Here is a 24,330-nt window from a genome sequence, read left to right as displayed (position 1 = left end):
GACTTCCAGTTCAACATGGAGGAGCACAGAGTCAACTACATGCCATGGGTCTGTAGTCACACAGAGGCCAGACCAGATAAGATAATTACCCTTGAAGGGCATCAGTTACCATTGCAATAATCCAGTGGTTTTGCACTCATTGCTGCTTAGGTTATTCAGTATTTTAATTCCACAGCTCCCATGATAAGATTTGAATTTCATTGCTGGACTGTTTGTCTGGTAATTCTAACTTTTGCCACCACCATGCTTGGTAGCACCTTTTTAAGTGATTGGCCTTGACATAATCAACATGAGCATGTACAAGCTAAATACATACATTCTGCATTCACCCCCTTATTTCAATCTGGTATGTTTCTACTGTACTTCTGAGCCTAAAATCTTCTGCCAGAGATATATCACACAACTGGCTTTACTTTATATCTAAGTCCTGTAAGATAAATATCAGCATTTTGTCAGCTCTTTTAACTATTAATGGAAGCCTATCAATGAGTTTGATCCTCATCATCAGACACATGAATCAAGTACACCACACATTAGCCAAAGCACATTGCACTTTCAAAATTGAATTCTATTGACTTCAGAAGCAGTATAAAATGCACTAGACACTTAGCCAATGAGGGTGAATTTCTCCCTCAAGGAGTCCCAACTTTCCAATGCTTAATTTATGGTTAACTTATCGACTGGTTCAGCATAGACAATAAAATGATAAGAAACCCATTCACATGTTGTAGCCAATTCAACGGGAGAGGAGCAAGGGAGAGAAGTGAAAACAAGGAGTCTGAAGTGACAATGAAGGAGAATATGAGATACTAATACAATTTGGCAGAAAGAATGAGGAGAGACAACATAAGCTTAAGGGCAAAACTCTAAAAATTGCACAAAAACAGAGAGACCTGGCTGCAGGTGTGCTTAAACCTTTAAAAGAACCGTATATGTTGAGTAGCTGATTGACAGAGGTTTCAGGGTGCAGGATTTCATAAATGGTGTCAGGGAATTGCATTGAATGTTTGATAAAGGAGTGATTAGCACACCACTGGGGTATTGTGCCCAATCCTGGCTATCACCCTGTGGGGAAGATATAAAGGTGGATGAAGAAAAGCTCCAGGATGATGGTTATCAGAAATAAGTTCAGACACTGCTTAGTCTTGGAGCAGAGAAGGTTTGGATGAATGTTGGAGATGTACAAGCTCATGATGACTTTAGTTGTGGTAAGTATAGGAAAGACATTCAAGGCACAAATTTAAAGTCCAGAGTAAAACATAGAGAATGAGATCAGAGATATTTTTAATGCAGAGTAGAGGTGATTTGCATCTGTGCCTTTTGGGATGTTGGAAGCAGATTTAGTTAGGTCTTAGAAAAAGGCACTATGACATTAATTTACAGGGGCATGGAGAAAGAGTGAGGCAAGCACAATAGACCCACATGCAGGGAACTGACAAAGACTCTTGGGCTTCTGTGCTGTAATGATTTCAATGATGGTACAAAATAGGAATGTGGGAGATATAACAAAAGATGAGAAGGCAAAGGACAGGCAGGGTAGCGAAGGCAGTGGCAAAGAAGTACAGAAGATACTGAATATAGACACAAAATGCTGGAGTAATGCTGAAGAAAAAGAAATAGGTGACATTTTGGGGGTCGAGACCCTTCTTCAGAAGGGTCAATGTCTGAAGAAGGGTCTCGACCCAAAACGTCACCTATTCTTTTTCTCCACTGATGCTGCCTGACACGCTGTAACTAGTAACTAAAGTTCCTTCCTATAGAGAAGGTACTGCCCCTTTATGGATATTTTTTCCAGGTCTACCACCATATTTTTCCATCTACGTTCCTTTTCTTATATAGCTTTGTAGGAACAAAGTGTACCATTCCTGCAGCTCGGGAGAGGGAATCAGTCCAGTGGTTTTGCCTGTATTTTCCAGTGTGCCTTGCCACCAGTTGGGATCATCCTTACTGATTATCTTGATAATGTCACCAGTCTCAAAACTTAATCCAGCTTCCTTGCAGGGGATCAGATCGTCCTTCTTTGGGTCATAATCAAACTGAGCTCGCATGTACATCTGAAAAAAAGATAAAATAATTATTCTGTATTCTCAATGAATCTTCCATGTACCTTAAAACAGTGCTGATGCTGGTCATATTCTCTATTTTTTACAATGATGTAAATCAAGATCCTCAGTATTATCCAAATAGCTCCATGACTTGAAGTATTTGTCTGTGCTGCTGAACCCCACAGATCAGTAAAGAGTAGGTTCAGTCCGTGCAGATTTAGTTGACCCCAACAGGAGAGGTAGTACAAATAAGTTCAGCATTCCTTGGATTATAGACTGGTGTGTTCTGTTAGAACGTGCTTCATGTTAGATGAGTGTATTATAGGGAGCTCCACCATAAGGCTGTGGAGGCAAAGTCAATAGATATTTTTAAAGCAGAGATAGATAGATTTTTGATTAGTACAGGTGTCACGGGTTATGGGGAGAAGACAGAAGGATGGGGTTAGGAGGGAGAGATTGATCAGCCATGATTGAATGGTGGAGTAGACTTGATGGGCTGAATGGCCTAATTCTGCTCCTATTACATGACATAATAATCCCATTTGTTAAGTGATGAATCTTGGCAAACACATGAAGAAAAGCCATTGGGGTTAAGTACCAGTTAGTAACAAAATATACAAGGAATGTACTTCATCACAAGCGTCATTAATGTTATAACATCATTATAACATTAATTATATTAATATTTCTTATTGAATTTCTATTACCAAATTAAATAAAAGTATTGGTATTGATTAACTCTCTGGCCAGCATGTGGAGACCAAGAAAGGCAAAACTCACTTCAGGTACAATAACCTTCCACTGAATGCCATTCACTCAAGCCCAAATTTTACCATTTATTTATTTAGCGAATGCAAAGTCCTTTAGCCAAGCAGTTGCCTCTTGATCTGCTGTATGAAGGGTGACAAGTCCTCCTTTGAGTCTTTGTTGAGGGCATGCTTCAATGATGTGTTGCATTGTTTGCTGCTCTCCACAAGCACACCATGGGGTTGGACTGCTGCCCCATTTGTGAAGGCTGGCCAAGCAGGGGCCATGTCCAGTCCTGAATCTATTCAGCGTCGTCCACTGCTTCCTTGGGAGATTGGTGCCAGGGACCGGTAGGGTGGGGTCTGACACCAGATGTTTATTTGGGACGTCCTTGGACTCCCATTCCCTTTTCCAAGCTGATTGGATGGTGAAATCAGCTGGTGGTGGGTTCTTCCAAATTGGTCGTCTAGATGGAAGTCGAGCAGTGGGTGGGTTGAAGATGTCCATGTGAATTGGCAGATGAGGGGAGTTTTTGGTCTTTTGGAGCATCCTTTGAGTGAGGACTACTCGCCGGATGTGTGGAGGGGCTATGTTGGATAGGACAGGGAGCCAGGGGAGTGGTGTTGAGCGGATTGTTCCTGTGATGATCCTCATTGTTGAGTTCAATTGGGTATCCACATGGTGTGTGTGGGATGACCTGGACCAAACAGGGGCACAATATTCGGCTGAAGAAAATGCAAGGGCTAGTGCTGAAATGCGCAGTGTGGGGGCTGCTGCCCCCCACTTTGAGCCAGCAAGCTTACTGAGGAGATTGTTTCTGGACTTCACCTTAGCTGCTATTCTTTTAAGATGTTCCTTGAAGGATAGGGTCCTGTCAAGGGTCACTCCGAGGTAGGTTGGAGTGGGGGCATACTTCAGTTTGGTCCTGCTCAGATAGATGTTTGGTTCTCTTGTGGCTTCTGCATTATGGAGGTGGAACACACTGGAGACCGTTTTTGCTGGGCTTGGTTTTAGGCGCCAGGTTTTGCAGTACTCGTCCAGTTTAGCAAGGTCTTCATTGAGCACCTGTTCCAATGTACCAAAATCTGGTGCTTGGAAGGCCAAACAGATGTCATCTGCATAGATGAATTTGCGGGATTTGGTGGTGGGTAGGTCATTTGTGTAAAGGTTGAACAAGGTTGGGGCTAAAACTGACCCTTGCGGGAGCCCATTCTTCTGCATTCTCCATGCACTCTTGTTCTGTCCAAGGTGAACTCTGAACCTGCGGTTGGAGAGCAGAGATTTGATGGTTTCTGATGCCCAGGCAGGGAGTGCTTTGGTGAGTTTTAGGTGGAGGCCTTTGTGCCACATAGTGTCATAGGCTGCGGTGAGATCAAGGAACACTGCCCCGGTCTTCAGTTTGTTCTCGAAGCCGTTTTCAATGCAGGTGGTTAGGGCCAGAACTTGTTCTCCGGTGCTGCGGTCCTTGCGGAAACCTGCCTGATCCACACTGAGAATCTCTTCTACTCCTGGATATATACGTTGTAGTATAAGGCGTTCTAAGATTTTGAGTGGGACGCAGAGTAGAGAGATTGGGCGGTAGCTTGCTGGTAGTTTTTCGTCTTTGCCAGGTTTTGGCATAGCAATGACTTTTGCTGTCCGCCATATCTTTGGGATGGAGTTAGTCTGTATGGCCCTAGTGTAGAGTTGGGTCAGCCAGGTTAGAGCTCGGGGGCCCAGGTGTTTCATGAACTCTGGTGAGATGTTATCATAACCTGCTGCCTTCACTTCAGGTACAATAACCTTCCACTGAATGCCATTCACTCAAGCCCAAATTTTACCATTAGCGGTAAGGAACCAATGTCTATCATTCACCTCCCATAGAGTTGCAAATTGAGTTTTACAAGCTTGTTTGAACCACTTTTAATTCTGTTCATGTTAGTGATTAGACAAACCAATGGAGACACAAGAGACTGTGGATGCTGGAATCTGGAGCAACAAATAATCTGCTGGAGGAACTCAAAGGGTTGCACATGATTCACACTTAAATCATGTGCAAGAAATGAAATTAAGATGGAGAAAAATAGATGGGCTTTCGGGAGAGATATAAAAGGAAGGAATGCTACATTTCCACATTAGTTTCCTCTGAGAGAACATATTTGGAAGTATTTTTTTTCAAAACCAGTTCTTCATTTGCAATCATTGGCCATTAGATCGCTAAACTCTCAATTACTATCCATTTTATGAAATGTGGAATGAATGCATTAATGCTCCATATTCATGCAATCACTGTGATTTACAGGCAGAGGCTGTGGGAGTATCTCCATGTAATCTTCTTTTTATCTCTTCTGACAGCATTCGCTGCACTTTCTGCTTTGGATTGCGCATCAACATTGACTCCTGATTTACCCCATGCTGGTAACTCTTGCAGCAAGATCTGTCTGAGCCATTATTCACAAAATGCTGCAAGCATAATTGCTAACTGGTAAAACAATTATTCTAAAGCATCGAGAAATAACATTAACAAGACTTTGTTAATGTTTAAATAGAGCCCAGGGGCAATTATAAGAGCAGCATGTTGTATTGAGTATCGTCAATGTGGTTTGGAGACAAACAGTGAAATGGAGTGAGTGGGAGAAGAGGATTTGAAACAATATTCACCTTTCTTAGTGGTGGCTGATTTGAATACATTTCCTGTGAAACAAAAGCCAATGAGAAGCACTCAATACAGCAGTAAATTCACTTGCGTACATGTTGCCATTTCTTAGATAGTTATGTGGGGTCAGTTAATAATTGTGTCAATGATGTCGAAGCGAAACTTTATAGATCAGGAAGATGTCAATCGTTTTCCTGGTTTGTACAGTATTAGGTGGCTTGAGCTCAAGTAAAGAGAGTAACACAGTTTTCTTTGCTCACAAGAAACAAATTAGCGAGCATGTTTGTTTTGAATCACTTACCTGATGACGTGGCTTGAAAGCATGCGTGAGCAGACCAAATATTAGGCTCAGTTACAGTGCCCCACATCGAAAAACCATTTGCTGGCAATCGTTATTTAGCTGACATGAAGATGACATATTGAAGGGAGTCATGCACCATTAGAAACCTATCCCAGCTTTCATAAAGCCTGAGGAAAGCAACTGTCTATTTTCTTGATGCATACAGTAATAATTGGATAAGCAAGGACTCTAGTTTCTTTGATAAGTATGTCCTTATGGCTGGGAAAAGAAGCAGGGGGTTAATTATTTTGAGAAGGATCTAGAGTTGGATATTTTTGAAGGCATTGATTTACTGGATGGCTTACACTCATGTGTATTATTAGTGTCTTCTTTGACAGTTAGGCTGCCTAATAAAGCAATGGGAATTTCAGCACAGGATGATGACACAAACCAAATTCTAGATTTCATTTTCCATTCCTTTCAGGCCACTTAACATAACCAAAAGAGTAATCAAACTCAAACATCCTGGTCTCCATGTATGTGACTTATATAGTAACAGTACTAATAATAAAACACAGTTAGTTCAAATTTGAAAGGATTAAATCTGGAATTAGAGGTTAGGGTTTTAGATCCGCATGTGATAATCTCACTCACCTCAAAGGACAGAGGGTTGCAATGGTAGCTGGACTGAACCTGTAAAGTGACAGTTCCCATCATTTCCTTCTGTAATATAAACAGAAGAAATTTACAGAAATGAATAACTCTCTTAAACTGAGCAGAGAAAACGACCTTCCTCGTAATCAGATGCTTGCCTGTTGTGTTTCATCTGTATTACCAATTAATTCGTTTAGAGATACAGCGTGCAAAAATAAGCCCACCATGTCCGCGCCGACCAATGATCACACATACACTAGTTCTATCCTACACACTAAGGACAATTTACAAAAATCAATTAACCTACTAACCTGCATGTTTTTTGGAATATGGGAGGAAATTGGAGCACCCCAAGAAAAACCCACATGGTCACAGGGAGAACGTGCAAACTCCCTACAGACAGCAACACCCCCGCCCATAGTCAGGATCAAACCCATGCATTTGTCTATTTGTAAATCCCATATCTGCAGACCTATTGAGCCTGGGGAGATTCCACAAGTCAGAGCTATAACTTTTGCATTGTCAGTAATTAGTATTAATTCTTTTTAATTTTGGGGGGGATATGGGCTTCACTGGCATTTGTTATCCATCTGTAATTACTCTTGGGCGTCAAGTCACCTTTTCCCACCTGTTGCAGTTCTTCTGGTAAAGATACTCCCGAGTTCTGTAGGATGGTATTATTTCGCGTCGCAGAGAAAAAAAGTAACCAGCACCTGGGTTGCTGATTGCTTAGTTGTGATGTCTACTACAAAAGCATATACAGTAGATCCAGACTTTCTAGAAGGTTAGTCAGGATTGTTCAAATTCAATTCTGCCATAACTGTTAGGCTAAAAGGATTAAAAGGAGATTTTCACTCCAGTTTTTCTTGTGAGGTGATGTTTAACAATTTCTTATGAACCGGACTAGACTTTGGAGAGCACAGTACTTACCAGCAGCAACTGCAGTTGTTCCACTGTTTGATTTGCAGCACTTTTGCCATTTATTTCTAGAATTTCATCACCGACATGGAGTGTGCCTGTAAATCCAGAAGCAAAACATGTTTGCAACTTCACCAGGCAACGGAAACAGATTTGATAGTCGAGTAAACCATCGACACTTGAACTCTCCTGTCACTGCAGGAGACAAAGCAGATTCTAATTTTCACCGAGGTGTGAAGAGGGCACCAGCCCTCACTTCAGTAGATGCAGGATTTAATGCAGCCTTTGATATAACAAGATCTGCATTTTCCTACTAGTGTGATGGGAACAGTACTGAAACCCCACTTCACTGGGCCTCCTTTACATCGGCAAGACCAAGTGTAGACTCAGCGACCATTTCGCTGAACACCAGCTCAGTATGCCAATGCCTGCTGGATCTCTTTTAACCCCCCTTTTCATTCCCATACTTTCTGTCCTGGGCCTCCTCCATTGCCTCACAGGCAAACTAGGGAAAGGACCTCATATTCCACTTGGGAAGCTTACCACCCAGTGGTAAAAACATTGAATTTGCTTAGCCTACAAAGAACCCCCACCCCATCCCACCCCCCCTCCTCCTCTCCTGTGCCTCACCTGCGTGCACCCATTTCTCCTCTTTCCCTTCCACCTATATTCCTTTCTCTAGCTTCATAATTTGTATTTCTTCCATCCTTATCACAGTTCTTTTGTCTTTCCATCTCTGGCCCTTGTCCAATCATCTGCCTATCAAAAACCCCACACCTATCACTTGTCAGGCTCTGCCCTGTCACTCCAGTTCTTTCCCCCTCCACTACAATCAGTCTGAAGAAGGGTCCCGACCGGAAACGTCACCCATCCATTCCCCCCCAGAGTTGCTGCCTGACCCAGTGAGTTACTCCAGCACTTTGTGTCTTGTTTTCACTGAGACAGGTTTGCTTAGGTTTCCTGTCACTTTTAAAACTGCTGGACTACATTCAATAGCACACACACAGAGCAAGTCTATCTGTTGGTGGTGAATAATCCCTCTTTCCACAATGAATGACGATCGTATCCAGATTTGAGTGAAGCAGATGAGCTGAATTTAAAATTGTTTCAATGATGTACAATTGGCTTCTTGCCACAAACATGCCGATTACAGCCTTTAATTATTCATCCAACAAACCTTTGGAAAATGCATATTTTCATTAAAAGACTTGCTGTAAACTGGCATTTACGATCTGCACCTTTGTAACATTCATTTTTCCTCCTTCACATTATTGCATTCATTGCAATTCTGCTTATTACAGCATCCTAATCAACAGCAAACAGACTGCTCAGGTCATTGTACCTGATAGAACAATATAATTAATCACAATTAACTGCTCTATCATGTAACCTTGCAGATTTTTCCTGTTCAAGCAATTGAAGTTAGGATCGAGCCTATTCGCATAAACCTTGCAGAGAGTTGGTTATTGATATAGTTTCACTGGTAGAAATAATCTTTAAGTGACTTTACAAGTACATTCCGTCAGTAAATTGAACTATAGAGACCGCAAAGACCTTAACATGGTATAATCTATATATTTTAAAACTCTGTGTGTGTGTGTGTGTCATTTAGCATGTGAAACGTATCTCCTCGAAAACCAGATGCCGAAACATGGACATTTTTACATATTTCAGTAGAGATTTTCCTTGTGAGTTTAGAAATCCACTCCTCTGTACCTTTGGTACATTATTTTCCTGGCTTTTTTATTAAAATTGTTGACCAATCTAACCTTTTTTTAAAAAATATGACTGCTGCCCAGCTGCTGACGTTACAATAACAGTGAAATGTTTACATCTTCTGGTAGAAAATTTCCGTATGATTTAAAAAATCCAATCCTCTATAAATTTGGTCGATTATTTCCCGAGATATTTACTAAAATTTATCACCAAACTGACATTTAAAAAAAATATTAAGGTTGCCCAGCTGCTGACCTCACAATGCCTGGCCCAACTGACTCCTGGCCCTGCCCGGCCCCGCCCCCCAGGCTGCCTCCTGGCCCCCCCCCCCCACCAGCCTGCCTCCTGTGTGTGTGTGTGTGTGTGTGTGTGTGTGTTTTTCAGGCTCCTCCCCTGAATTCCATAGAGCTGCCGACAGCTTTCGTGCATGAGACACGCACGCATTTCCAGAACATTCTCAACGCGTGACGCACGGTTCTCTCTCTCTCTCCCTCTCCCCCTCTCCCCCTCTCCGCCTCTCCCCCTCTCCCTCTCTCCCTCTCTCCCTCCCCCTCCCCCTCTCCCTCCCTCCCTCCCCACCTCCCCATTTTGGTAGCTGATCTATACCCCACTGCAAACTTTGATAGACTTCCTCCCAGTCCGCGACTGCACCAATGGTGGTGACATCTGCAAACTTACTAACCAACCTGTCTACGTTTACATCCAAGTAATTTAAACACGCACGCATGCACGCACACGTGTGCATGGCATGAATATAACCAGAATGAGAGAATGGCAGAATCTTTAAGGATTTCACACCTTGTCTATGAATCATCCCTCCATGTAGTATCCTTCCAACGACACAACGTCCATGGTCATTCAGTTTCAGAGTAATTCCCTGTAGATGCAAAGAGATTACACAAGTATGAATCAGCAAAATCTCATCAAAATGTAGATCTCAAACATAGAATATAACTTCCAATTCCATTTTCTATCAAATGCCCCTTAGTTCTAGCTCAAACACAGCGCAATTCACCACACTCTACCTATCTTACATTCACAGGTTTCACCACACCAACACACACTGGGCACTGTGTTTAAGAAGGAACTGCAGATGCTGGAAAATCGAAAATACACAAAAATGCTGGAGAAACTCAGCAGGTGCAGCAGCATCTATGGAGCGAAGGAAATAGGCAACGTTTCGGGCCAAAACCCTTCTTCAGACTGGGCATTGCCCTGAGGCCGGGCACAAATCTCACAACTTGTGATGCACTTCCAGCCAGTCAGCCACGAAAGCCACATTGCCAATTGATTGCAGAACATACCACTTCTGTCTCGCTGCCAAGGTGACGGGGAGCATTGGCAGGGGCAGCTGGAGGCTGCTAACTGGAAGGGATGGGAAGTGGCTGCTTGTTTGAACCTACATGCTGCCATTATTCGCATTTGCATTGACAATGGATTATTTACCATTATTAGGATGGTAGAGATACAAATACACCAAATGTACCCAACTGAGTTGCAACCAGCACTGATGATAATGAGCTATTGGCATGTTTCCATATCTAAATTTGTACTGGATTTTTTTTGATGTATTTTCTTTCTGCTCAGTGGCCAAGTAAATCAATAGTTACAGCGAGAGGGGGAGTTGTGTGACTGGGTTACAAGAATTACTGTTGTTAACAAGTGAATAATTTAGTGACATCTGGGAAAGAGACTAAATCGCCTCCTCCCTTCTTCTCCAGTATTAATCCTCTGGGTGAGATTGTTGCTGATAAATATTAGTTGTTCAGAATTGATGAAGGCTCTGATTGAAGAACTATTTTGGTAATGCTGATGACAAATCATGTTACATATTGTCACAATTTGAATATTATGTACACTACTGCATTCTCTAATGCTTTCACCAACCCCGGGCAAAAACCATCACAATTACTTTGAGCCTGAAGAAGGGTCCCAACCTGAAACACCTTCCACCATTTTCTCTCCAGATGCTGCCTAACTCACAGAGTTACTTCAACACATTGTGCTTTGCTCAGGATTCCTGCATCCACTAGATTTACTAGAATGTTGCCTGGGTTTCAGTAACTAAGTTACAGAGAAAGGTTGAATAAGTTAGGTCTTTATTCTTTGGAGCGCAGAAGGTTAAGGGGGGACTTGATAGAGGTCTTTAAAATGATGAGAGGGATAGACAGAGTTGACGTGGATAAGCTTTTTCCCATTGAGAGTAGGGAAGATTCAAACAAGAGGACATGACTTCAGAATTAAGGGACAGATGTTTAGGGGTAACATGAGGGGGGACTTCTTTACTCAGTGAGTGGTAGCTGTGTGGAATGAGCTTCCAGTGGAAGTGGTGGAGGCAGGTTCGATTTTATCATTTAAAAATAAATTGGATAGGTATATGGATGGGAAAGGAATGGAGGGTTATGGTCTGAGTGCAGGTAGATGGGACTAGGGGAAAATAAGTGTTCGGCACGGACTTGTAGGGCCGAGATGGCCTGTTTCCGTGCTGTAATTGTTATATGGTTATATATGGTTATCCACAGTTCCTTGTATCTCAATTATTTTGTTGAAATTCTTAACAATTCTATTTACATCAAACCCCTAACATAGCACATTTGAGTGAAGATGAACCACAGTTGCAATGATTAGGGAAGGGGTTAAAAGCTATGCCAGAGAAGCATATTTTAGGAACATTTTGAAATTATAGGAATTTAAGGAGGAAATTCCAGAATATCGGCATAAGATTGTGTAAATTGCAGAGTGGAAAGAATCGGACTAGAGCTGAAAAAACAGATGGAATGGCTAAATTGTAATCTAAAGGAGATGGCAAAGGTTATGAAGGCAAACTGTGTGGCAGGAATAATGAGAAGAGGCAGGATTTAGAAAATAATGAGCTGGGTAGCAGTAATCAATGGAATTTACCGAGGAGGATAGTGGAAGAGAATACAAATGTCTTGTTCTGAATGTGTTAGAGTTAACAGCGAGAAATAATTCATTAATATAAACCACCTTGCACAGTCCCACAATCATGATCTGCAAGTAAATATTTTCAGAGGAAGGCAAAAGTTGAACCAGCTACGCAGCAGATAAGTGTAAGTTGGAACTGGAAGTGTAAGAAGGAATGGGTGTTATTTTTAGCAGCTATGGAGAGGAGGTAAATGCTGTAGAAAATGATGCTTTTGCACTGAAGATAGGTAGATAATCACAGTGGCAGATGGGATGTGAATTGGGAAGCTCAGCCCTTGGTCAAACAAGTCAAAACGCATTGCAGGAAGAAGTTAGTGATCTGGTGAAGCAGGAAGCAGTTGGGATCTGCTGCTAAACCAGGAATAGATGTTGGGAGTTGAACAGATTGGTTCTGAAGCAAATTGCAAGGAGTTTGGAGCATCCACAATAAACGTAGACAAAATCTGAAAGCACAACGAGTGTTTATTTCCCTTCTGTATAAAAGGCTGGGTGAGATTTAGAAGCTTTTATTTGCAAGAGGATCACAAATAGTTTTCTCCCCAGAAAGTCGACATACCATTGGTTCATTTGTACTTTTCTGGAACGTAATCATTTGGATTTTCTTCATGTTCTGCACCTCGTGTTCTTTACTGTTACCATTCATGTAAGGGGAAGAGTTGGTACTGCCATTACTGTAGACTTCCTGGGCAGCACCAGCACGGGTCAGCATGTAACCCTAGGAATAAGACATAAATAAGTTAGACAAAAACAACAACAAAACTAGGCTCCAACATGGCAAAGGTGTTTTATTTTCTCCCAAATAGGAAAATGATGAAGTCAACCAGACTAAAATGTATTACCTATTTTTCCTGAACAAAATCCACTGAAACACAACAGGTTATTTCTTTCTCTAGCATACACTTCCTCTCTCCAAATGTGCCTGGGGCAGTTTATTTTGGTTCAAGTAACTTGACTGCATCGTTGTATTCAGTTATTGTAAATTTGAATGTTGGCAGAAACATAGAAACATAGAAAATAGGTGCAGGAGTAGGCCATTCGGCCCTTCGAGCCTGCACCGCCATTCAATATGATCATGGCTGATCATCCAACTCAGTATCCTGTACCTGCCTTCTCTCCATACCCCCTGATCCCTTTAGCCACAAGGGCCACATCTAACTCCCTCTTAAATATAGCCAATTAACTGGCCTCAACTACCTTCTGTGGCAGAGAATTCCAGAGATTCACCACTCTCTGTGTGAAAAATGTTTTCCTCATCTCGGTCCTAAATGATTTCCCCCTTATCCTTAAACTGTGACCCCTTGTTCTGGACTTTCCCCAACATCGGGAACAATCTTCCTGCATCTACCCTGTCCAACCCCTTAAGAATTTTGTAAGTTTCTATAAGAATTTTGTAAGTTTCTATAAGATTTTGTAAATTTCTATAAGATTTTGTAAGTTTCTATAAGATAAGACATGCAAAAGAATGGTGAGTTTATTAGCAGATTAGATGCAGCTAATTCTGGTCAATTTGTAATCCGTGCAATACTTCATATTTACCATACATCACTGAAATTACATTGTGCATCATCTTTATTCTGTGGGTCTGTCCTCTTTAAGTATGTTGTGAAAACCCATTCCTTCTTAACTGCACTTATTGATCTTAAAAGTACTGTAATGGGAGAAATATTGTCTGTGGAATCTAAATGAATTATAAACAAGTTTTCAACTTCAAACTTTTTCACAAATTACTTGCCCTTTACTACATACTGGATACTTGAGCCTCGCTCAAACGAGGATGGTTTGGCAATTGATATAACCTTGAGGACATTTTTCAGGTATCCTTGATTAAAAGGGTGCAATCTGATTTAATTTTATATATGGACTGAGACCAGCCTACAGACCAGCAGGTGCAGTGATTCTGGGGAATCACTCCTAGATCTGGAAATCACTCTGATAAAATGAGTAGGCAGAACCAAGAACTTCTTCCCCTTCCTTGTAGATCTTCCCTGTGAGGTAACCTTGATCTCAAAGTCGGGTACGATTTTGAAGCCACTGTTTGCTTAACTCAAATTACATAAAATAACTACTTCAAGAATCATCAAGCTTCAGAAATAAATGTCGAGGATATCAGTAGAAAAACTGTGTGTATTCAGGTGACATTCATCGGTATTCTGCATTACAGCAGAATTAACACATTTATTTTACATGGTTGGGTATTTCCACTGGCAATGGAATATCAATAACATGTCAAGCCTTTGGTTTTAATATCAGGATGTGAAAATATTCTAATATTATATTCAGCGTGTTGTATAAAACACTGCAGATAGCATGTAACAAAGCAGCAGTGCTGCCCATTAGAGTCAAAGTTATTTTGTAGCTTCACATGCCAGGCATCACTGCATCTTCAGGAAGTATTACACTTTACATTGATGCATTGTAGATATTCATAAACTTTACTCGAAGAGTAAAAAATTCACATGTTTTTTGTTTGACATTCTTTTTCAAATCAGCATATAATAAAGATTCAGCGAATGAGCTGCCAAGGCACTCCAGAAGTACAACAAGAGTACTGTCACAACTTCCCAAACTCCGCAGGCCAACAGTCAGTCAACAAGTAGTGTGGGCATCAAAATCAGAGCTTCATGCAGGTAATTGTTAACGTTAACTTGACAGGGTGGCTCGTTACTCTGACCATCTCTGAATGAGAGAAGCCCCAGTACCAAAGTAAAGTTTGATCACAGGCACTTCATTGTTAAATGACAGCAATGAGTTTTCAGGTTTAAATTGAATGAAGAGATTTTCGCTTCTTTCCACAAATTATTCATTTTTACAAAAGCCTCTTTTTCTCTATTCTTTTTCTTGATACCTAGGGGATTTACTTGGGCAGATGTGTCGGGTTGGAGGTAATCCCAAGATCCATTAGTGTACAAGGGTGGCACAGTGACGCAGCTGTGCCACCAGCACCAGAGATCCGGGTTCGATCCTGACCTCCGGTGCTGTCTGTGTGGAGTTTGCACGTTCTCCCTGTGACTGTGTGGGTTTTCTCCAGGTAATCCGGTTTCCCCCCACATCCCAAAGAAGGTTTTGCAGGTTAATTGCCCTGTGTAAATTGCCCCTGGTGTGTAAATGAGTGGATGAGTAAGTGGCATAACATAGAACGGGTGTGAACAGGTGATCAATGGTCGCCGTGGACTCGGTTGGCCAAAGGGCCTGTTTTCATTTTGTATCTCTAAACTAAACTAAAAATGTGTTGCAGCCTTCATTCATTAGCTGATGACACCGTTATCCACCCTCTGCCTCCAAACCATTCAATTACTCCCAACACCACCCCAGCAAGACTTAAGCCAACTGAAGTATCCAATTGCTCTTTCAGCTGAAATGCCCCAGCTTTTGTCTGAACAGAGACCAGCCCAGTCTTACATTTGCATTACATATTTAGCTGTGCATTTTCCCAATAAGCCAGTGGGTATTTAAGAACAATTGGGAAACATTCTACCTTTACTTGCGAGTGGAAATAATTAGATCAAATATTTAGTCGAAAGCCTGTATGTTTCAGTGAGTTTTGTTTGTCAGACAAAAGAGCTTGTTTTCCCTGGGCTTCCTGAACAGTCTGATTATCAAGCCATCACTGTCTAGTCAGGTCAGATTTTTTTCTCCAAATTTTGTGTCCAAGTAACAATAATATTGTAAACTGATCAGAATCAAGTTCCATTAGAGTGTAAAAATATTTTTGATTTTGATTTGGTTTGCTGCCTGTGGTTTACATGACAGTCTGATAGCCTGCATTAGGAAGGCAGTAACGGCACCCTCAAACCATCCACACTCTGGGTGTGAAACACCTGTGCTTTAGGCTTCCGTGAAGAAACACCTTAAAATATGGTTCCAACTGAGGAGTCAAGCCATTCACTCTGTCACCATGTAAGGTCAGCATAAATCCTTTCCATATGACCCATTGTAGCTGATATTTATCAATTCACCACCATATGGAACAGGGTGTACAGAGGATTGTTTCTTCACCCTCTTTTCCTGAAAGCATCGATTCACACTTGGACACTGTATAGGCTCAGGTTGCCTCCCAATTTCATGCCTGTTCTCCTAGTGTAAGCCAGGCAGAATGTGCCTGCAGGTAGTTTTTTTTTTGAGGTGAGCGTCTTTAGCTGACTCTATTGTTGACTCACTTGGCATAAACTTTTCTGACAGTTTTCAGCAACAAACACTGAACAGAGATTGGAGTGGAAGCCGGGGCAGTAATTTAAACATAACTTGCTTCATTGGACATTTTGGAAGTTGTATTGCTCACCCATTTTACATGGTACTCAATTCTACAATCCATCAAAATAGAATGGGAAAAGTGGTAAAATGTGTGGCTGATCTTTCACCCGGCTGACGGGTTAGATTAAAGTTAGCCCCTACCCTTGGATAAATTGCCTCTCATTAACTTACGGGTGCCAAATTCAATTTCTATGGCCCACCTACTGGGGTCAACTCATTTCAAAGAGCTTGTGAACCTACAAACTAATGGTGCTGAGCAGACAGAACACCAGGCATTGTCAGGTAAACCACTCATGATTTGTAAACTGATCAGAATCAAGTTCCATTAGAGTGTAAAAATATTTTTGATTTTGATTTGGTTTGCTGCCTGTGGTTTACATGACAGTCTGAAAGCCTGCATTAGGAAGGCAGTAACGGCACCCTCAAACCATCCACACTCTGGGTGTGAAACACCTGTGCTATAGGCTCCAGTGAAATGTAAAAACCTCTTTATTGTGCACTCCATTAGTCAGAAAGTGGTTGATGTTTGATGCCATTGTATTGTCGATCTTCTCAAATAACTGAAAAGAACCAAGCTAATTGCTGGTTTTGGACAGAATTTCCTCCAGCAGATTAATTTGAAATGCAGTATAAAGATTTAGACACACACACACGCGTGTGCACGCACACGAATAGGATAGTGGGAATCTGGAATCATATCTGTCAAACGTCATTTGAAATTTTCAAGGTAGCCCTATAAACTTGTATCTGGTCAAGTATCAAGGGATATGATATAATGTTGAGGTACAGTAGTGAGGTACAGTATGGCAGAATGTGATTTAATGTATCAATGCCTTTAAAAGAAAAGGAAAATATCTTCCTGGGAGAGGAATAAAATATATGGAAAAATTGTGGCACATTGATTCCAATAAAATAAATAACGAATAGCTAATAGAAAGCACCCTCTATTATTACACCTGTTTGAAGAGGTTGTCGGTACCTTGATGTGGGTGTTGCGATATATGATAAAAACTGAAATAAAGTATTCCAAAGATGAATTTTAAAAGGTGGTATTAGTACAGTTAAATAAAACAAATATCACCCAATCATACCAATGGTTTAAATTGTCAAAAACAGTTTCAACGTTCCAATTTTGTCATTTCAACTGAGGAACAGAAGCTGGAGGTTAGTTTATGATATAATATTATTAATTGCAACTCTGTAGCAGTTATTCCACCTGGATATGACTGCATTGCAAAATAAACTGGGCTGGGACTCTCAGTTGAAACCTGGTTTAGAGGTTTACTGCAGTATTAAATTGTAATCTAACACGTCAGCATTCTGCAGCACGCAGGAAGCAAAACTCTGCTTCAACATGCAGAGTCCACAGGGCACCTAATTGATATTAATGGACACACACAGGCTATTTACCAGAAATAATTAAAAGTATAAACCCCAGGTCCATGATCTCAAATAATCCTCGGTTACTCATGCTTATCCCAGCTCCTTGAACAGGTAAATGGATGAGAATGCTCAATATTAGTAATGGTAACCTTAACCCCAAGTAAATTGCCAACCTGGCTTTCCTCTCCCTGTGAGTGTGCATGTTTGGACATTGAATGAGGCAAAGATGATTCTTGTCCTAAATATTCAGTCTATTCTCATTATGCTTATTTGAATGAGAAATTAAATGACTACCAGTGACCACAGGGATACCAAGAGAAGGCAAGAAATGGAAAAAATGCTAAAGATGGCTCCAAACTTCAGGAAACTCTCTTTTTTTATATTCTGAATACATTTCATATTTAAGGCTCTGAATACATATTTTTATGAATACGTTTCTCATGTAAGGCTCGCCCAACTGTAGCCATCAGTAGCAGAATAAGCTTAGAGGACAGGTCATCTCAGTTTGTGCTGGCACTGAATCCAGACACCACAAGCAAAAGACAGCTGCTCTAGCCACCCATTTTCCTGTGAAAGTATCTGCCTGAACTTCAGTACCATCAGTAGAAACTGATCATTCTTCAGGATTGACTTTGTTGAGGTACAACATTAAATTGCACAGCCTTTATCGGTGAGAGTGACAAATTTTATAACCATCTCCTAACTTCAACAATATTTAGCACAGTTAAGCCCCTGTCCCACTTTCCCGAGTTACGCACGAATTCTCCCGAGTTTTCCCCATGATTCAAACTCGGAGAATGTCCGTATCGAGTCCGTAGCGAATCCGTGGGAGGACGTAGGAATCTGTAGATATTTCGTAGCGGCTCGTAATGTCAGCCGTAGGGCATCAGGTAAGTCGGGACGTTTTTTCAGCATGTTGAAAAATGTCCATGAGTAAAAAAAATAGCCCCGAGTACCTATGGTTGGCTATTACCGTAATTCTCCGAGTTTGAATCAAGGGGAAAACTCGGGAGAATTCCTGAGTAACTCGGGGAAGTGGGACAGGGGCTTTACCAATTCTCCACGTGTTGTTATATTTGAAACATTTAAGTGATCTGGAATGGATTGATTTCAGAGCTGTTGATACAAATTCTCTTTCAGACCATTGTGTTCTTAGCTTTGTCTTCTTTATATATTGTACATGTCACTAACCAGACAGCCATGTTACCCAAGGTTCAATGGGAGTGTATAATCCATTATATCTACACTGTCAAAGATCTTTCCGCTTTCCAGGAACCACAAACAATGACTTTGTGTGTACTTCGTGTTTATACTGGGTCAGAAAAGGTTTTTTTTGTGTGTATAAAAATATGAGAAAAATAGGCTACATTTACTTTAAATTGTAGATGATTTAATATAAATTCCATAATCTGGCTTTAGAAATGTTATAGATTTGTTCTTCCTTTATTTAGCACTTGCCATACCAGTTTCAACTTTGGCATTCATTTTCAAAATGTTTTCTATGTGGAGATTAAAATATCAAAAGCGCCTGCATGAAATTATCTTTAGCATCAATAACATCAGTGATAACCTTGTGCTAGCAGAAAAACAAGGTCAGAAAGGTACTGCCCATTGAACTTAAGTATAACATGATACAAAATTACCAAGTTAATGTTGTCCACTGCCAAAATGTGGTTTGAGTGAATCTGCTGGGTCCGACATGTTACAGCCAGAGATAGCTGATAGGGATGGTCATGGAAGTTGAGCATCAGGTAAAATCTGCCCTCATTGGTGTTGGTGTTCTTGAGTGTCATTGTATCTGCACCTCTCCAGAAAATTGGTGAACATTTCATACACTTCTGATTTGTGCCGTAAACAATAGAAAGATTTTGGGAACTGACTGTTTAGATTAGTTTAGTTTAGAAATACAGCGTGCAAACAGGCCCTTTGGCCCACCGAGACCGTGCCGAACAGCGATTCCCGCACACTAACACCCTACTACACCCACTAGGGACAATTTACAATTTTACCAAGCCATTTAACCTACAAACCTATACGTCTTTGGAGTGTGGAAGGAAACCGGAGCTCCCGTAGAAAACCCGCGCAGGTCATGGGGAGAACGTACAAACTCCGTACAGACAGCACCCGTAATCAGGATCGAACACGGTTCGCTGGTGCCGTAAGGCAGCAATTCTATCGCTATGTCACCGTGCTGCCTGACCGTTGAGAGTGTATCCTGTACAATTGGTCATGATGTTGTTATGTGACGAGTCTAGTTATGTGTTTTTGCTACTGGAGAATAGCAGAATGTCAGTAGGTTGCCTCTATTTATAAACCCCATGCATCACATATGATTTATTAAGCAATTGGATACTGGCCAGAGAAGGTCCCTTTGTGCATGCTGATGTGGCAGCCATTAATGTTCATCAGGAGAATTTTTTACTCCTATTGACCTTTTTACTCCTATGTTACTGTGGCTCCTACACGGTTTCACACGGTTGAATCCTGCAAGCAGTGCTGTTTTTCTCCCATCTGTAATTCAGCTGGATGTCATTAACCATCTAAATTCACACATACAATTTAGCTGGTGCTGAATTATGATGAGGAGATAATCTGGGGTGGAAGTGAATTATAAGCAATATATCATAGGAAAAATTAAATTGTGGAATGTGATCCTGAAATACCAAAATACCATGTTTTATTAAAAAGGAATTTGATGCAACAAACATTATATGGGTTTGTTAGGTTTCTAAATATTCCAAGGTGCTTCACAAGAATCTTACAGAGCTTAATACGAGAGCATGTCATCAAAGAAGACATTGAGAAAGGTGATCAAATGCTTGCTCAAAGAGGTAAGATTCCTGTGACATTCGGAAGGATATTGAAAGGCAGCGAGGGTAAGCATAGGAATTCTACAGATTTGGAGCTTGCATTTCAATAATGACAAGATTAAGAAATAGAAATAAGGAACTGCAGTTGCTGCTTTTCAGTAGAAAAAACACATAACATCCTGATTACAATGAACGTTGAAATCTCCAATTTTAGGTAACTACCAGTGCTTCTCCCCCCCACTTCATTTCCACCCCATCATCTATCCCTGTGCCCCACCTAGACTTGCACCTATTTCTCTCCTCCCCCTCCCTTCCACCTACATTTCTTCTTCTAGCTTCACAATTTGCATCTCTTCAATCCTTTTATTTCACACCTTCTGACTTTTCATCTCTGGCCTTTGTCCAACCATCTGCCTATTAAAAATCCCCTCACCTTAATCCACCCAGGACTTGCCAAGCTTTGTCCTGCCCCTCTTCCAACTTTCCTGCCCTCACAACCACCAGCACAATCAGTCTGAAGAATGATTCTGAAGCATGGGTTTGTAGGTTAAGTGGCTTCTATAAAATTACCCCTAGTGTATAGAAATTGCCGCTAAGGTGTAGATGTGAAAGTGGGATAACATAAAACTAATGGGAACGGGTGATCAGTGGTAAGTATGTATTCAGGGGGCCGAAGGGCCTGTTTCCTTGTAAGAAACACCAAGGTGCTTCACAAGAAGCTTAATATGAAAGCACGTCATCAACGAAGACACCGAGAAAGCTAACTTAAACTAAACAAAGCCAAACTGAACTTTTGGACAAGTAGGCTGATAATTTAGAGACAATGGATGGGTCCACGGATTTAATCTTGAGGCAGTGGCCTTGACCATGGGCATTTATTTATGTTTTTATTTTAATTGGATGTTGTACATTTAGGTTGAGCAATGAAAAGCAACCTTATAACAATCAAAATCAATGAGGCACCGGCAACACAATACCATGTAACGCAAACTGGACGAAACCTACCCCCTCTCTAAGTGTGAAGCAGATATTCCGCAATGCATTTTCAATTACGCAATATTGATTGTTATGCTTAAACATGCAATTGGAGCGGCTAGGAACGGCAAAAGTCCTCTCCCTGCCTTGAGTGTTATTGAGCTGGAACAATGTTAAGTACACATCCAGTTGCTGACTCCACATCAAGGCCCTTATCTCACTGTTGTAAATACCTTAGTAGCTGCTGACTACAAAATTACTTCTGAGAATCTAACCAATGATTAAGAAGGTGAATCTTAGCGGCACAAAGTTCATAGCACCCGACCTAGCTACATTATTGTAAGAATTCATGGGTCAGCACATTTTAACTCTGAATAGCAAAGTTCACATTATACTCGATTAAGTTGCCTGATAAAAATGAATAAACATTTTAATTAGGCTGACAAAAAGGCAGGATGCAATCACAGCACAAAGAGACTTATGATATCTGAACTATACATTACATGAACTGCAACTCAAGTCTTTTTGAACAAGGACTCAGATAAAGAAAGTCCAAACTTGCAGTATATGTGAACATCCCATATCCCCATCTAAAACATTGTATATTTGCATCATGATTATATGACCTTTGTTTTAAGTTTGTTCACATGTACGCGCCTCAACATTTGTCCTCACTGAGGAATTTAATTATGCGTGTCCACGGCCTGGCCAACTCTTCAATGTGGCGGCGCGACTCACCCGTTGCAGCGGCCCCTACAGCCTGTCTGTCTTTTTTTATTTTTTGTCTAGTTAAATGTAGTGTTGGTGTTTTTTTTTAATACTAGTTTTAAATGTGTATATGTGGGGGGCGGGGGGGGGGGGGGGGAGGGGGAAACCGTTTAAAATCTCTTCCCTGTCCAGGAGACCCGACCTTTTCCCTGTCGGGTCTCCGTTGTCGTTGGGGCCTAGCACCGTGGAGCGGCCTCCAACCTGAACGACCCGGGAGCTCGGGAGACTGCGGAGCTGCGGACTACTCACCATCGTGGGGCTGGCCGGCCTCGGAGCGTGGGGACCGGTGGTGACTCGCTGCTGCGACTCGACTCCTGGGGCTCGGAGGCTCCAGCAACGCAGCCGCAGGTCCGGTGGACTGGGACATCGGGAGCTCGCGGGTCCGGGGGGAGAGAGAGACCGCTTCCCGGAGCTCCCGCAACGCGACTTCTCCAGCCCGTGTCGCGGGGTTGGAACGACCCGGAGCGGGGCCGTAAATCGCCCGGCACGGCCTAAAATGGCCGTGGGACTTATCATCGCCCGCCTGGAGTTTGGATATCGGGAGAGACATGGAGAACAGGGGAGAGAAAAGACTTTGTGGAAAAGACAAATGTGGGTCCACTGTGATGGATGTTTGTGTGAATTAAATTGTGTGTATGTCTAGGAAATTGTCTTTGTTTGTATGGCTGTGGAAACAGAATTTCGTTTGAGCCTCACTGAGGCTCAAATGACAATAAATTGTATTGTATTGTATTGTATTGTGTTGAACAAGTCTTCTTCTTCAAGTGTGCTTCTAAAGGACAAATATCGATGGGGTACCAAGTACAGAGGTGAAGGATTTGTGGTCACGCCTTACCACTGAGCTTAGTTACATCCTTAGACTTTGCCACACATTTTCCCTCTCCAGAATTAGAACATAGAAAAGTGCAGCAGAAAAACAAGCCCTTAGACCCACAATATCCATGCCGAACATGATGCCAAGATAAACTGATCTGATCTGCCTGCACATAATCCATATTTCTCCATTCCCTGCATCTATACATAACTAAAACTTTGATCTTGTTTTCTTCCAGTTTGGTAGTCATTCTATTTGCACATAAACGGTTCGCGATAGCGCTATGATTTTTCACCAGTTCACTCACCGTTCTCCTACGCTACGATTGCACCAAGTTTCGTTCCGATCGGTTGAATGTTGTAAATGTTAGCCAGGTGTAAAAATCTTGAAAACCGCGCATGCGCAGATCGATCTCTTCTCCTGCCTTCTCCAGATTAGTCTCTTCCCCTGTCACTCCCCGGTACAGTCCGCCCCTTCCTGCGCCATCGCATCTTTACTGGCGCTGAGGATGGCCGGCGGAGGTTTTCAACCGGACTTTCGGAGGGGCCCGAAGCAGCCCCGCCCCAAGCAGCAGCCCCACCCCAAGCAGCAGCCCCAACCCAAGCAGCCCTGCCCCAAGCAGCAGCCCCACCCCAAGCAGCACCACCCCAAGCAGCACAGCATCGGAGACCCGACCCAGCCCAGCCCAGAGTCGGAGACCCAGCCCAGCCCGGAGTCAGAGATGTCGCCAAACGGAAAGAGGAGACTCTGATCCCGGCAGAGGAGAATGACCAGCGACCAGCCCCTGATGTGAGTCCCCATCGCACTGCCAATTCCAGCCACTACCCCTCTGGTCCCCCCCCCCCCTCCATTACCCTTCTGGCCCCCCTCTCTTCCCCGTCTTTTCTCCGGGCTTACACCCCCGCCTACACACCCCTCTCCCCCCACGCCCACACGGGAATGAGGGGAAATGAGCAGCACCTGCGCAGTTAGGGGCTATGGGTGAGTGGTGGAATATTGCATTGGGGGATGGGTTCCATTGGGGGACCAGGCCTCCCGTGTGACTGGGACCCAACGGGTCCCACTTAGTATCCATCTAAAAGCCTTTTAAATGCCACCATCATATCGGTCTCCACCACCACTCCGGACAGAATGTTCCAGGCACCCACCACCTTCTGTGTAAATAACTGTCCCCCACATCTCCTTTAAACTCTGCCCCTTTCACCTTATAGTTATGCCCTCTACTCTAGTCTTTCTCTAGCAATGAACACAAAGAACCATACATTAAGGCCCCTCTTTAAACACTTTAGAGCATTACAGGGGATGGTATTTCACGTTGTCCCAGGGGCAACCATTGTTTCTTTTCTGGTAATGCACAAAAAGTTTTGTCAGGAAACAAAACAACATCT

At 42.2% G+C, this 24,330-nt stretch overlaps 1 protein-coding gene across 1 annotated transcript in view; it reads right to left on the bottom strand.

Annotated features, from left to right (window-relative positions):
- The window catches only part of mpp1 (membrane palmitoylated protein 1), a 63,554-nt gene that overhangs the window by 16,789 nt on the left and 22,435 nt on the right, over positions 1-24,330 (bottom strand). The window contains exons 2-6 of the mRNA XM_033030464.1: positions 12,498-12,656; positions 9,794-9,872; positions 7,292-7,377; positions 6,362-6,430; positions 1,861-2,054 (exon numbers count right to left, since the gene is read on the bottom strand). Of these exons, the coding sequence (XP_032886355.1) occupies positions 1,861-2,054; positions 6,362-6,430; positions 7,292-7,377; positions 9,794-9,872; positions 12,498-12,656 (587 nt within the window). The remainder of the gene's footprint in view (positions 1-1,860; positions 2,055-6,361; positions 6,431-7,291; positions 7,378-9,793; positions 9,873-12,497; positions 12,657-24,330) is intronic.

The sequence above is a fragment of the Amblyraja radiata genome, chromosome 12 (genome assembly GCF_010909765.2).
Source record: "Amblyraja radiata isolate CabotCenter1 chromosome 12, sAmbRad1.1.pri, whole genome shotgun sequence".
Taxonomy (NCBI): domain Eukaryota; kingdom Metazoa; phylum Chordata; class Chondrichthyes; order Rajiformes; family Rajidae; genus Amblyraja; species Amblyraja radiata.
Note: the sequence above shows the minus strand (reverse complement) of the source record. Positions and strands in the feature narration are given on the sequence as shown.